General features: G+C 36.7%; 1 protein-coding gene across 13 annotated transcripts in view; it reads left to right on the forward strand.

Moving 5' to 3' along the window:
- The first annotated feature begins 6 nt into the window (after positions 1–6).
- The window catches only part of BPTF (bromodomain PHD finger transcription factor), a 125,878-nt gene continuing 111,714 nt past the window's right edge, over positions 7–14,170 (forward strand). For all 13 annotated transcript variants that reach the window (XM_025047155.1, XM_025047154.1, XM_025047157.1 and 10 more), the window contains exon 1: positions 7–280. In XM_025047155.1, coding sequence (XP_024902923.1) covers positions 94–280 — 187 coding nt within the window. In that variant the 5' untranslated portion in view covers positions 7–93. The remainder of the gene's footprint in view (positions 281–14,170) is intronic.

A 14,170-nucleotide genomic window follows, 5' to 3' on the forward strand; every position in this document is an offset into this window, starting at 1 on the left:
GGCCACCTGGCCCGGACCACCGCGGCCCGCAGGGCCGTCAGCAAGGTGGTGTACGATGACCACGAGAGCGAGGAGGACGACGAGGAGGAGGACATGGTCTCCGAGGAGGAGGAGGAGGACGGCGACGCCGACGAGACCCAGGACTCCGAGGACGAGGAGGAGGACGAGATGGAGGACGACGACTCCGAGTACCCGGAGGACATGGACGACGACGACGACGACGCCAGCTACTGCACCGAGAGCAGCTTCAGGAGCCACAGCACCTACAGCAGCACGCCAGGTACCGCCGGCCGCGCTCCCCCCTCCCGCTCCCTCCCGGCGGCCCCCCTCCCCTCCCCCCAGACGGAGGGGACACGCGACGGCACATCAAGTGGCAAAAAGCTAGATTTGCCGGAGGATAGAGGCGCATTGTTCAAAATGGAGATTGCATTGTTGCATTTGCAGGCCACAGACTCGCTCGCTGTCTTTCTCCCCCCCCAACCCCCTCGTTTTCCTCTTCAAAATCTGTGCCAGTGCGGTGTCTCTGTCGGGCGGGATGGAAACTTTGGCACACGCGTATCCATTGCATTCATTTGTCTCCCCTTGTTTTTGGTTTGGTCTTTTTTTTTTTTCCCCCCCTGTTGGAATGAAAGAAGCCTGTTGTTTTGCGAACCTCTTTGCATTTCTAACGTGGCTTCTTTTAGGTTTTTATTATATGTCTGTTCTTTAAAAGGGATTTGAGGGTTGAGGCAGGTTGTGGCGCGCACGCACACACACACACACACGCGTACACACACACACACACACACAACGTGCTTCTCTTCGCACCGCCAGTCGTGTGGTTTTAAAATTGTGTCGAGGAAATGGATCAGTTTAGGTTAGTAGGGAATCCTTATCTGGTCCTGTGTGTTTGTTTTTATTGAGTGCTAATGGGCTCGTGCAACAGTTGCTGGTAAATGGCTGATTAAAAAGCAAAGCAGAAAACCAAGCAAAACCTGAAGAAACGTTATTTCGATTCCAAATTATTTTAGTAAAATCCAAAATAAAACTAAGAAACTGCAGGAACGTGTATCTTAATTTGATCCCTTTGGTTTGCCTGAGAAATGCAGTTTCGAGTCACCTGTTGCAGGAGACGTACAGCTGATCATGCAGACACAATTGCTGAAGACAAACTTTTGGACCAACTTCTAAGTCACACTGCAAAAGTGTAGGGGGATTTATTAGAAAATGACTTTTTAAAAAAATTCCAATTTCGAAGTATAAAAGTCGTCCCTGGATCTGTAATGATTTCTCCATGGTGACTTCGGTTTTTTCACAGAAAGTTTCTCTAGGATGATGTTTGAGATGCATTTTTTTTTTAAACCACACACAATTGCTGCTTTGTATTAAATATGTAGTTGCATCTTACTGAATTGTGATAAAACATAACTTGTCGCCATAACCTACAAGGTTTTTTCCTTTTATGATTTTGTTAATCTGGATTAACTAAATTAGAATTTCGTTTTAAGAGCATTTACAAAATAAAGTTTATGAGGAAATAGGATCTTTAGGTGTGTCACTTTTTTTTCTTTTTTAAAGAGACGAGGATAGTAGAAGTGGTTAAATTTAAATGTTTCTGTTTTTTTATAAATGCCTAAATACTTGAGGAGGATGAGTATTAAGCCATGTGTATTCCCATATAGAGTGTTGTAACAGCAAATGAAAAGGTAATTTCTTTTGCTAGAGAGTAAGAATATCTGCTTGTCTTTGTGGGGTGGTTGGGCTAGCAGGAGAATGAAGTGTCAAGTATTTATGTCTTGTATGTGGAAAGGACGCTGCCACTTTTCATTTCTTGCCAACTTAATTTTAGTACATCTTTTATAGTAATAGTTTTTACTTTAAGAAATCACATGTAGTCCTCTCTACCACTAGTCTGGAATTGAAAGACCCGTGAAGACTGAATTACACTATTCCAGGAAGTTTTTTCAGGTTAGACAAGATCTAAGGTGGTTCAGCTAATGTTAACTTCTCTTCGAAGGCCTAGCAGATAATATTTAGGATAGCTATGTATACGCTGAATTAAATTACAATTAGTGGTTGGGTTTTCTTTTTTAAAACAATACTTGTATATTTATGTATGTAGCTGACATTTGTTTTTTCTAAATGACACAGTCTACCTTGTGTATACTTGTCCTATCTTTATGTGAAATAAAAGATTATATGTCCTTATATTAATCTTATATCTCCTGAGTTTCCTAGACAGTGTCTTGCATGTAGCAGGTGCTCATCAAAGATTGGTTGGATAACAGTGGGTGCCATAACTCCTAAATATTTTGGATCTGGGAAACTAAAAATTGATTTAATTAGGTTTTGATAGACAATTTGACCAGTGAATGTTTTTAGTGGCAGAGTTAGTGTGTTTCTTGCAGTTCAAAATAGCAAACTGCTATTGTTTGCCAGGCATTTTCATTTTTTTATTGGATGTTTTGTTAGCTTGTTGGATGTTTTACTTTTTCGAAACATTATTTCTTAAGGTTATGGTAAAACACATGATACATTTTGTGTTCTAAACTTATAGAACATGTCCACTTGTCTAGAATGAGTAACAGTGCATCACAGTGAGTTGTTGAGGCTAAGTACTAGTTTCATTAGTTTTTTTGTCTGTACTTCTAGGCAGTACAGACCTGGAAGAAGGCTAGCAGGTAATGTGTATGTGTGTATATACTTTGGAAGAAAAAACATTCTCGGGCTGGCTTAAGCTGTCCCAAGAGCACATAAAGAAATGTGTTTGATGGATTTGAATCCTGCTATACTGTCAAGGCTAAAAGAGGAATATATTTTATTGGTAATTTAGATTAATTTTTGTAGACTAGAATGTTGGCTTACATACTAATGTATTAAATTCCTAGTACAAGAAATAACTCATTCATCTTTTCATGTGTTGAGTACTTTGTAGGTAATATAACTTGACGATGCATTGGTTGATGTTACTAGCTCAATTTTCTAAAATCAGATTTAAAAAGGTTTAGTCACTAGAGATTAAATGTTTTTCTTTTCTGGAGAAAAAATTTAAATGGGTGTGTAAGCTACTCACATGTTACTGTAGGGATGACAACTTACAACAAAATTGAAATCATCTAGTTTTGTTTAAGCAAGACGTATTTGAGTTAATAAAGCTTTTATTTATTTTTATTGTTAAAATTTAAAGTTATTTCAGCCTAAAGTTATTTCAGGTTTTATGGCATACTTTGTCAGTGCTTTGAGAAGGATTGTATAAATTTGTATTTTGAATAGGCATTTGATAAAGTTCAGACAGCACCTCGAAATCAAGCATTTGCTAATTTAAAAAATTAAAGCATAATTGAACTAGAATAGTTTTTGCATTTAATTCGTGTGGGACTTCTGAGAATACTTAGATGGAATTTTGAAATTTAGAACCTCTGGTGTCTTCGGAAAGCAAAAGGCCTGGTGTTGTCCTGGGAGGGTTAGTGATTTATGTTCTCTGAAGGTTATGATTGTGGAGATCAGTGTAGACACCATGAATGAATTGTAGATTTATCTGAAGCAGGATTTGTTACTGGTTTGGCACATTTATTCTCATCTGTGTGAACCAAATATCTTTTTAGTATATTTGTAATTCCCGATTGCTACAAATGAGGTCCAAAGGGCAGTGGATATTTAAAGGAGTGTGATGTGACATCATACTCTTTTGGGGGAGTTGGTGTGGGCAGATGCTTCCTGGATGGGCATGTGGACAGTGAGGATGGACAGGCATTGGGAGGGAGCAGCATGAATTAAGGCACTGATTTTAAAGTGTGGGCTGTCTTAAGTAACCAAGTTGAGTAAGAGCCTGAGTATTTGAATAGGAAAAAATTGTAAAGCTCCATTGTTGGGCATTACCTAGATAACCAGGCTGTATGTAGCATTTGTACTTTTCTTCCCTCATCTAGGGAAGGGGTTGGGCTAGATAGCGGTCCTCAGTCATTTTTCACTCCTGGAACACCCAAGGGGTATGTTGTTTTCTCATCAGCACCATTCAGCTGCTTAAACCACAGTGCAGCCAGCTCTTTCCCCCCAGATTGAGAGAATCGCTGGAGGAGATGGTTTCTAGTCTGTTTCAAATCTATTTCATTTGTGTGTTTGGGAGATCAATCAGGAGATCTGGAAACAAGTTAGGATATGACTTCAGTGGGACATTAGGAAGTGTAGCATAATTTCTTCCTGCAGGATGGATAGGAAGAGGACGAGATAGCTGGTGGGGAACTGGATGGGTTTTGTAGCCCTGGATAGGTCAATTTAGGAGGTACTCCAGAATTCTGCAGGCTTGGACAGCATCAGGAATATAGACAGAGAATGCATCAAATATTCCTCTGTAAGAATGATAGTGCTTTCAGTAGCAATAGGAATTCACGATTATAAGGGAAATTAAGGAGATCTGGTTTCAGATATCAGTACCCGAAGAAATTAAACATGAGAATTAAAAGAAAATGAGGGCCCCAAGGAGTTATTAAAAAGTTGGGCAACATGATCTGTAAGTAGTAAAGAGGTACGTCTGAGGTATGCAATAATAAACAGTCTTGTGTACAGTTCATGCTCATCTCTTCTGGTGTAGATTTGGAAATGGAGCTGTGTATTGAAACTGTGTGCAGCAGGACTGGGGATGTTAAAACCAGGAGCTCTCGTCTCTTCTGGTAGATCCTCACTCCTCGAGACCCTGTGTCTTCCCTGTGACTATAGATCCTTGGAGCGGGGATGCAGGGGGTAAGGTGTTGGTGGGGGACCCATAATCTGGATGACACAGACTGACACAGATAGGAACACATCCTAGCAGATGCTGTCTTTGCATTGAATAGATTCCTCTCTCTGCTCCTTAGCCAGGCTCCAACCTCACTTCCCAGGAGACATCTTCCCAGAGTACTGTTGCTCACCTTGGTCTCTCTTTGCTTTGCATGCCTGCTTACAGCAGTGATCGCCTCAGCTTCATAATTGAACACTAATTTAGCATTGACCCTTATTATTCTGATTTTTTAAATGCTTTTGGTTCTTTAAAATGATAAGCCTCTGAAGGCAGAATATTTCTTTAAAAAAAACAACTTATACTTGGAAAATATATTTTAAAAGATTGAAAGTAAGATCATATAGAAAGAAGTGAATTAAAAAAAGAAGTGAATATAATTATTATGTTTTGTATTGTCTACTGGTCTAAGTTATATTACTCAATATTTTTTGATTGTTGAATGATTTTTTAAAATAGTAACAGTAATTAAGATTTATTGGACTTCTAAATTGTCGAATAATTTTTAAGCAATATTTAATAAAAATTTTATTTTAAAAATCACAGCTTTATTGAGATATGATAGACATATCATAAAATTCACATTTTTTAAAGTGTATAATTAAGTAGTTTTTAGTATATTCACAGAGTTGTGCAACTATGACCACTGCCTAATTCCAGAACATTTTTATCAGTCCCCAAAAGAAACCCTTACCAAAGCAGTCACTCCCTGTTCCCTCCCTCCCCTTCCATCCCCTGGCAACCACTACTTTCATTCTCTGTGGATTTGTCTCTTCAGAACATTTTATATAAACAAAATCATATAATATGTCGCTTCTTTCACTTAGCATAATGTTTTCAGGGTTCATGCATATAATAGCACGTACCAGTACTATATTTGAATACTGTTTCATTATATGGATATGCCACATTTTGCGTATCCATTTCACCAGTTCATGGACATTTGTATTGTGTCCACTTTTTGGGTGTTATAAATACTGCTGTGAACATTTGTGTGTAGGTTTTTGTACAATATGTTTCTTTTCTTTATTTTTTATTTTTTTAAATTTATTTTTATTATGGTGATATTGGTTAACGAATTCCAGTTTCAGATGAACAGTTTAACAGTAAGGTGCATATATATAGGCGCATGTTTACACACGCACGCACACACACACACACACACACATTGCATTGTGTGTTCGCTGCCAATAGTTAGATTTCTTTCTGTCACCACATATTTGACTCCTTTTACCCCATCTACCTCCGCCTGTATAATATGTTTGTGTTCTGTTGGGTATATCCTAGGAATGGAATCACTGGATCATTACAAATACAATTTCAGAATCATCTTAACCAGACTTATTTTGTTTGCTATGATAGTTTTTTTAAAAAAAGTTCTTGGCATGAAAGAGCTGGGTTATAAGTCTTCCAAAATATCTATGATCTTTGGATTGCCTTAGGTCAGCTTGGAGAAGGATTTGTCAGGGAAAGACCAGTGTCAGTGGAGTCATACCAGCTTCAATGTGGACACTGTCAGTGTGAGGACTTGTGGCAGGTATTGGAGGCATCCACATATGGAAGCCACAATAGTGTAGGCTATCTTAATGTATGAGAATCTGAGGAGTCTGGATAAATCTTCTGTGAATGTCAAGGATTTAGAGAGGTAGCAGGTAGCATAGAGATTTAAAGAGTGAAGAATATGATACCAGACTTCATGGGTTTGAATCTGGGCTCTGTGATGATGGGCAGTTTGCTCAACTCTTTGTGCCTCACTTTTCCTCATTCGTAAAATGGAGATACCATAGTACTTAATTCAAGGTGTTGTGAGCGTTAAATCAATTAATGCATATGAAATGCCTAGAACAGTGCCTGGCACATGGGAAAGATTTGATAAATATTAGTTACAATCATGTGTTGATTTGTTTCTGAACTGAAGATAGAGATTTTGTGAAGATACATCACACTTCCAGAGTGATGAAGTAACATTTTATTCTATTGAAAGCTGTCAAGTGACTCGCAGGTGTAAAAATATTTTGAGGACCATTTTAAGTAAAAATGTATATTAAATCAGTTTTATTTGAGAAATATTAAGTATTTAATTTATCCATTAAAGACTAGTTCATCTACTAACATCTGACTCATTCCAGCTCTAATAAATAATACACTTTCTGAAATTATTTACAATGGTTAAAGTCGAGGAAGCACTCTTGATCTTCTAGTTCTTCGATAGTTCTCCCTCATGCCATCTTTCTTTGCCTATTCCTTTAACACCAGGTTTCCAGGTTTTCAAACCAGCCCTTGACCCTCTCACTGTCTTCCTCCTTCCCCTGAGAATCTCATCTGCTCTTAAGTTGTTTTTAAAAATTGCCATGAAAAATCATAAAAATAGTACAGATTTACTCTTTTGGGAAAATACACAGATGAAAATGAAAATCATCTGTAATCCTTCCAACTAAAGATAACTACTGTAAATGTTTTAATATATATTTTTAAATTTATTTTTTAGGCGAGGCAACCCTTGGTTGACCTCACAGATTGCAAGGACCTTGTTAGCTTACAATCCCTTATTATTATGTTTTAAAAATTTTTTACGCCTGTAGCACCTGGTCTTCCTAGGTGGTCTCCCATCCAAGTACTAACCAGGTCTGAAGGCCTCAAGTTGATATCAGTAGCCTGCTTCTGAGATCAAACAACATTGGTACATTTCTTAACTGCTTCTTAGCTTCCAAGATCAGACGGAATCAGGCTTGTTCAGGGTAGACTAAATGTTTTAATATATTTTCTAAATACCATTTTGTATACCTTGTTTTTATCTACATATTAAAGAAAGATAACTAAGATCATACTGATTGATTTTACTTGCTATACAGCAAATTTTTCCTGTATCATTGTGTCGTCTTTATCAAAGTGGAACGTGAACATTGATAAAATAGTATTAAAGGCTCATAGCGAACTAAGTGGTTCCCTGCTATACCTCTTCCCACCTGAGACCAGAGGCAGTGCTCTCAATTTTTGTAGCTGTTTTTCTTTTCTGGTAATTACCACACCATTTAAAAATAATATGCTTATGTTTGTTTTGTCAATTTTAGACATTTCTTTTTTGACTTTGTTATAGTAGATCGAGGATTTAGCCTTATTATCATTATCCTTATTTTTATGCTCTCATTACAGTTATAGCATGATTTTATTGATAAATCATCAGGGATTGATTACACTATCATGACTACTAAATATTCACAATCGAATCAAAGTGTGTGCTATGAGAGTTACTTTTTTTAATAACTATTTTCCTGGAATTATTGCCTTATTTTTTCACTTGCTTAGTGTTCTATGTACTTAGGCCAGTACGTTATCACTTACTGTAAAATATCACTATTTTCTCAACTCTCAAGTGTAACAATTCCATTTTTTCCAAGTTGACTTCCTCCTGCAGCCCTCGGCATTTCTGCTCTCACCTGAACTGGTTGCTCTGTATGTCTGGTGAACCTTACACTGGAACTGCTTTTTTGCTGCTTCCTATGTTGATTTCTTGGGTCCTACATCTTTCTTGGTTTACTTCCCTTTTTCAGTACAACCTCTAGTTGCTTCCTCAGGACGGGTGCATGAGAAATAACTTCCCTTTTTTTCCATTACATGTCTGAAAATGTCCTTGTCAGCCCTAATTCTTGATAGTATGGCTGGGTATAGGATCCTAAATAAAAAATCAGTTTCACTTGAAAGACTTGCTTTATCGTGTTCCAGCATTTAGTGTCGCTGTTGAGAAGTCTAGGACTATTTTAATTATTTTCATCATGTCTAACCTGTTTTTTTCCTTTCTAAAGCTTTTAGGCTCCAATCCTGGTCTCCAGTATTTTGAACTTTTACAGTGATATCATATCCCTTGATGTGGCTCTTTTTCATTCATTGCGTTAGATACTTAGTGGGCCCTTTTAAGCTCATGTTCTTTAGTTCTGGGAAATTGTCTTTCAATTATTTGCTAATTTTTCTTAAGATTTGCTCGTTTCTCTTCTCAAACTCTTAATTAGATATTGGATGGTCTAGACTTACTAAGTTTCTGATTTTTTTAAATTCTTTTAATTGGTTTGTCTTTTTGGTTTGCTTTCTGGGAGATTTCTTTCTTTCCCACGCCTTCTATTAAATCAGTTTTTATTTCAGCTATTAGATATTTAATTTCCAAAACTTTTTTTTTTTTCCTTTTTTTGTAGGATCCTGGTCACTGATACAATATCTTATATTTCTTATTAATGATAACTTAAAAAAATGTTGATACAACTTACACATACAGTAAAATTCACCCTTTTTAGGTTTTGACTCAGTTTTGGAAATATGTATAGCCATGTAACCACCACCACTATGAAATAATAGTTCCATCAGCTCCTCCAAATTTCTTTATGCTCCTTTAGTCAGCCCCTTTCCCTCTCTCTCTCCTTAACCCTAGGGCACCACTGATCTACTTTCTGTCCCTATACTTTTGCTTTTCCATGAATATCGTATAAATGGAATTATACCATATGTAGCCTTTTGAGTCTGGCTTCTTTTATTTAGCATAATGCATTTGAGATTTATGCAAGAATTGCTTGTATCAGTTCATTCTTTTTTATTGCCGAGTAGGTAGTCGATTATATGGATGTACCACAGTTGGTTTATCCATTCACCAGTTCAAGAACATTTGAGTTGTTTCCAGGTTTTAGGGATGACAAATAAAGCTGCTGTAAACATTCACTTACAGGTTTTTGTGTGAACATAAGCTTTATTTTCTCTTGGGTAAATCCTACGAGCGGAATCACTGAGTTGTTTGCTAAGTGTATTTTAACTTTCTGAGAAACTGCCAAACTGTTTTCCAAAGTGGTTTTACCATTTTGCATTCCCAGTAGCAATGGGTGAGGGTTCAAGCCATTCTATTAGGTGTATAGTTTCATTATGGTTGTAATTGCATTTTCCTAATGATCAATGATGGTGAACTGTCTGTGAGGCAAATCTTTGGTGAAGTGGCTGTTGAAATATTTTCCCAGTTTTTAATTGGGTGGTTTTCTTCGTATTGAATTTGGAAAGTTCAGCTAACTAATAATTATTTATGATATATAATTTCCCAAAGCTCTTTTCTCTGTTCCGTTTTCAGAGCATCCTCTTCTTGGATACAACATCTCATCTTTGAGGATTTATTATGTTTTTTTTTTGGTTTTTTTTTTTTTTAAGTTTTCTTCATTTTCTATTGTTTCCTCAGATTCCATTCTGTTTTAGTTTTCTCTTTTTCATATTGGAGGCTTTTTTCAAATGCCTCGTGATCTTTAGCTGTTCGTATTTAGTAGTGAGGCATTGGATGGATAGAACCTTATGGATGGCTGTGGTTTGTCAACTGGTGGGTTTCGTGGAAGGTAATTAGGCAGTGAGACAACCTTTTTTTTTATTTTGGTGGAACCCCCAAATATCAGTATTGGTTTTTTTGTGTATTTTTGGTTGTTTTCTCTTTCACTCTTTATTTTTCTCCTGTGAGTCTGGTTTCTTAAGGGAAGATTTCTTAACTTTCTTGTCTGGGACTGGGAGCAGGGGAACATGATGGGGTATGTATGCCCAGTGTCCTAGGAAGCTGGATGAAGGAAGGTGACTAAGACTCATACTTTACAGTATGCACACTTCACTAAAATTTCATGTTAGGAATGCTGAGCCTCCTTTTATTATTTTTTAAAAATTGAGATGGAATTGATAATATAACATTAATTTCAGGTGTACAACATGATTCAGTATTTGTATACATAAGCCTAGTTAACATCTGTCACCATACATAGTTACAAAAACTTTTTTTTTCACGTGATAAGAACTTTTAAGATTTACTTTCTTAGCAACTTTCAAATATGCAGTACGGCATAATTAACTATAGTCACCATGCTGTACCTTACATTCCCATGACTTATTTATTTTATAAGGGGTACCTTTTGACCCCCTTCACCCATTTGCCCATCCCACCCCTCTGGCAAATCTGTTCTCTGTATTTATGAGCTTGGTTTTCTTTCGTTTTAGATTTCACATGTAAGTGAGATCATACGGTATTTGCCTTTCTCTGTCTTATTTAACTTAGCGTAATGCCCTCAAGGTCCATCCATGTTGTCACAAATGGCAAGATTTCCTTTTTTATGGTTGAATAATATTCGTGTATGTGTGTGTGTGTTTGCACCTATCACATCTTTATCCCTTCATCCATTGATGGACGTTTAGGTTGTTTCCATGTCTTGGTTATTGTAAATAATGCTGCAATGAGCATGAGAGTGTAGATCTCTCTTCGAGATAGTGATTTTTTTCTGGTTATGGATGCATACCCAGAAGTGAAATTGCTGGATCATATGGTAGTTCTATTTTTAATTTTTTGAGGCACCTCCATACTGTTTTCCATAGTTGGCTGCACCAATTTACATTTCCACCAACAGGCCACAAGTGTTCCTTTTTATTCACATTCTTGCCAATACTTGTTATTTTTTAACTTTTTGATAATAGCCATTCTAACAGGTGTTAAGTAATACCTCATTGTGGTTCTTTTTGTTCTTGTGGTTTTACCTTTTGTATTTCTTTGCTATCAGTTTTCCAAGTGTTGAGAGCAAAAGGCTATTTATTAACTCATGTTACATATTTGCCATATAAACAAAAGTCTCATTAAGTACTTCTTTACAATGTGACCAAAACATTTAAAAAATAATTTATCTAATACTTATAAAATGTACAGGGTACTGTTAAAAGATGCAGAAATGGATAAATGGTCCCTGCTCTAAGGGTCTTTATTTTTTAGAAGTGGGAATAATAACATAGTGCATAAATAACTATAACGTAGGGCAGGCAATAGTAAGTGCTATAAGGAAGACAGAATTAAATTAGGGAGAGAAGTCACATTCTTTTGGGAGATCAGAAGCTGTGTAAAGAACAGTGTTGAATTTTAGATGTGCCTTAAGAATTGGGTAGGATTTCTTTGGAAGTTGAACAGGAAGAGAAAGGAGGATGTAAAATATAACAGATGACAGATGCATGTTTAGGGATGACATACTTGTGATTTGAGTGTCAAGGAGATAAGACTGTAGAGAAGTAGAGATTTTATTTTAGTGCAATTTGAATAAATACCAGTCTCAGGAATTTGTACTCATAGGCAGTGGGTAGTCACTGAGTGTTTTTAAACTGGAATATGTCATGATAAAGTTGAGTTTTTTGAAAAATAATCTGGTCTTGGTGGGTAGGATTTATTGGAATAAGAGGGAATTATATAATATGACTTTAAATAGCTATGTAAGATTCCATCCTAAGCCTTTACCAAATAGTTAAGTTGTATTCTATTTGTTTGCTATTACTTTTAGTGACCATCCTTTTAGATAAATCTTGGTTCATATTCCTGATTTTTTAAAGGCTTTTATTACATATTCCTGATATGTTATAAATATTATATAACATACATTGTGTAACATAATACATATATTATAATATATTTGACATATCATTATATTATAAATATGATATATATATTTCTACCTGCAGTTTAATAAAAGTGTCCATTTCGCCAGCACTAGTTTGTTATAAACCATCTGCATTCAGTGGGTTAAAAGTTCCCTTGTTTGAATTTGTATTTCTTTGGCTACTAGTAAAATTTAATACTTCCATGGCCTGATACCCAGATTTCTTTCCTCTGTTTTATCTCATCAGTGGATAAATATACTTCTTGAACCTCTCCACTTAAATGTCCTATTAGGCACATCACATTCAGTATGTTGCAAATAGAATTTGTGCTGTAGTGACCACTCCCAACCTCCCATTTCCTTATCCACTGAACTGCCCGAGTCAGAAGAGGGGAAGTAACAAACTATGTCTCACTCTCCAAGTGCAGGATTGTCACCACGTCCTTTTCAGTTTACATCTTATATCTCTGAAATATCAGCTCGTCTGTGCTGATAGTTCCCTGGATCAGGCCCTTTTCATCCCTCACTTGCCTCTTGAAGGAACCAGCCTGCTTGTCTTGTCCCCTTTTGTTCAATCATCTCACATTCATTCTCCACGTACACACTGCTTTGCTCTAAGACAGTTCTGACTGTGTTATGACCTTTCTTAAAAATCTGCAGAGGAAAAATGATTATATGCTTTAGTGTATGTGTATAATCTATGACTTAGCTTTTGTTTCCTTCAGCTTCATCCTTTGTTGCTTCATTGATTGGTTTATTTATTCAGAAAATTGCCTGTTGAGTACCTATGTTCCAGGTACTCTCTGGGATGTAGCCACAAATAAATCGGATATGGCCCCTGCCCTGATGTAGCAGGGAAGGCAGCCAGTGTATCAGTGAGATAAATGTTTTGACAGGCGGAAGTAAATATGATCTGGTCTGGGGGTCAGGACAATTAAGCTCAAAATTAAAGTCACCAGGTGAAAGGCAAAGAAGGATTCTAGACCCTAGGATCATCGGATGCAATGGACTGGAGGGAAAACTGTGAAGGATTTTAAGTAGGGAGTGATGTGATCAGATTTGTGTTATTTTAAAAAGTCCCTCTGGCTATAGAATAGAGAATGAATTGGAGTGGGATAAGAATTGATGAAAAGGAATTAGGCTGGAAGTAGACCACGTGACAGGTCTTGTACTAGGTTGGTATCAGTGAGAATGAAGAGAATAATTCAGAAAATAATTTAGGATTTAGAATGACATCTTAGTGATAGATTGGTTAGGCAGGGCGTGACAAAGGGAAGAAGGAATCAAGGATGAATTGACTTCTAAATTTTCTTTATTTCTCTTCACCTTGAATTTGATTGTCAGGTAATACTGAATTATTTGTAGTTCCTTGTACACAACGTTGTGATGATTTACTCTTTGGTCACCCATCCGTCACCTTCTGCAGTTTGCCTTTCCTGGTCACCATTCCCTTTTCCCCGGGTGATCGTAAGTTCCTTTACCTCTCCCCTACCCCTCAGGATCATGTGCATTTATATGTTGTTTAGTTTCCAAATATTTGGGCATTTTCTAGGTATCTTTCTGTTACTGATTTCTAATTTTATTTCATTATGTTCAGAGAACATATGTTGCATGTCTTTTAATTTTATAAAAAATTTTTAGAGATTTTATGCCCCAAAATATTGTCTGTATAGGTGAAAGTTCCAGGTGTACTTGGAAAGAAGGTGTGTTCTGCTCTTGAGTAGAGCATTCCACAAGTGTCAGGTCAAGTTGTTTGCGGTGTTAAGGTCTATATCCTTGCTGATTTTCCATCTACTTGTTCTGTTGATTTCTAAGAGAAGAGTATTGAAGTCTTCAACTATTGTTATGGATTTACCTGTTTCTCTTTGGAGTTCAATCAGCCTTCATGTATTTTGAGGCTCTTACTAAGTGCACAAACATTTAGGGAGGATTACTTGATTTCTTTATCATAGTATCTTTATTTATTAAGACATCGTACCAAAATGGACTGTTAATAATGTGGCTG

Source organism: Pteropus alecto, unplaced genomic scaffold, assembly GCF_000325575.1.
Source record: "Pteropus alecto unplaced genomic scaffold, ASM32557v1 scaffold134, whole genome shotgun sequence".
NCBI lineage: Eukaryota > Metazoa > Chordata > Mammalia > Chiroptera > Pteropodidae > Pteropus > Pteropus alecto.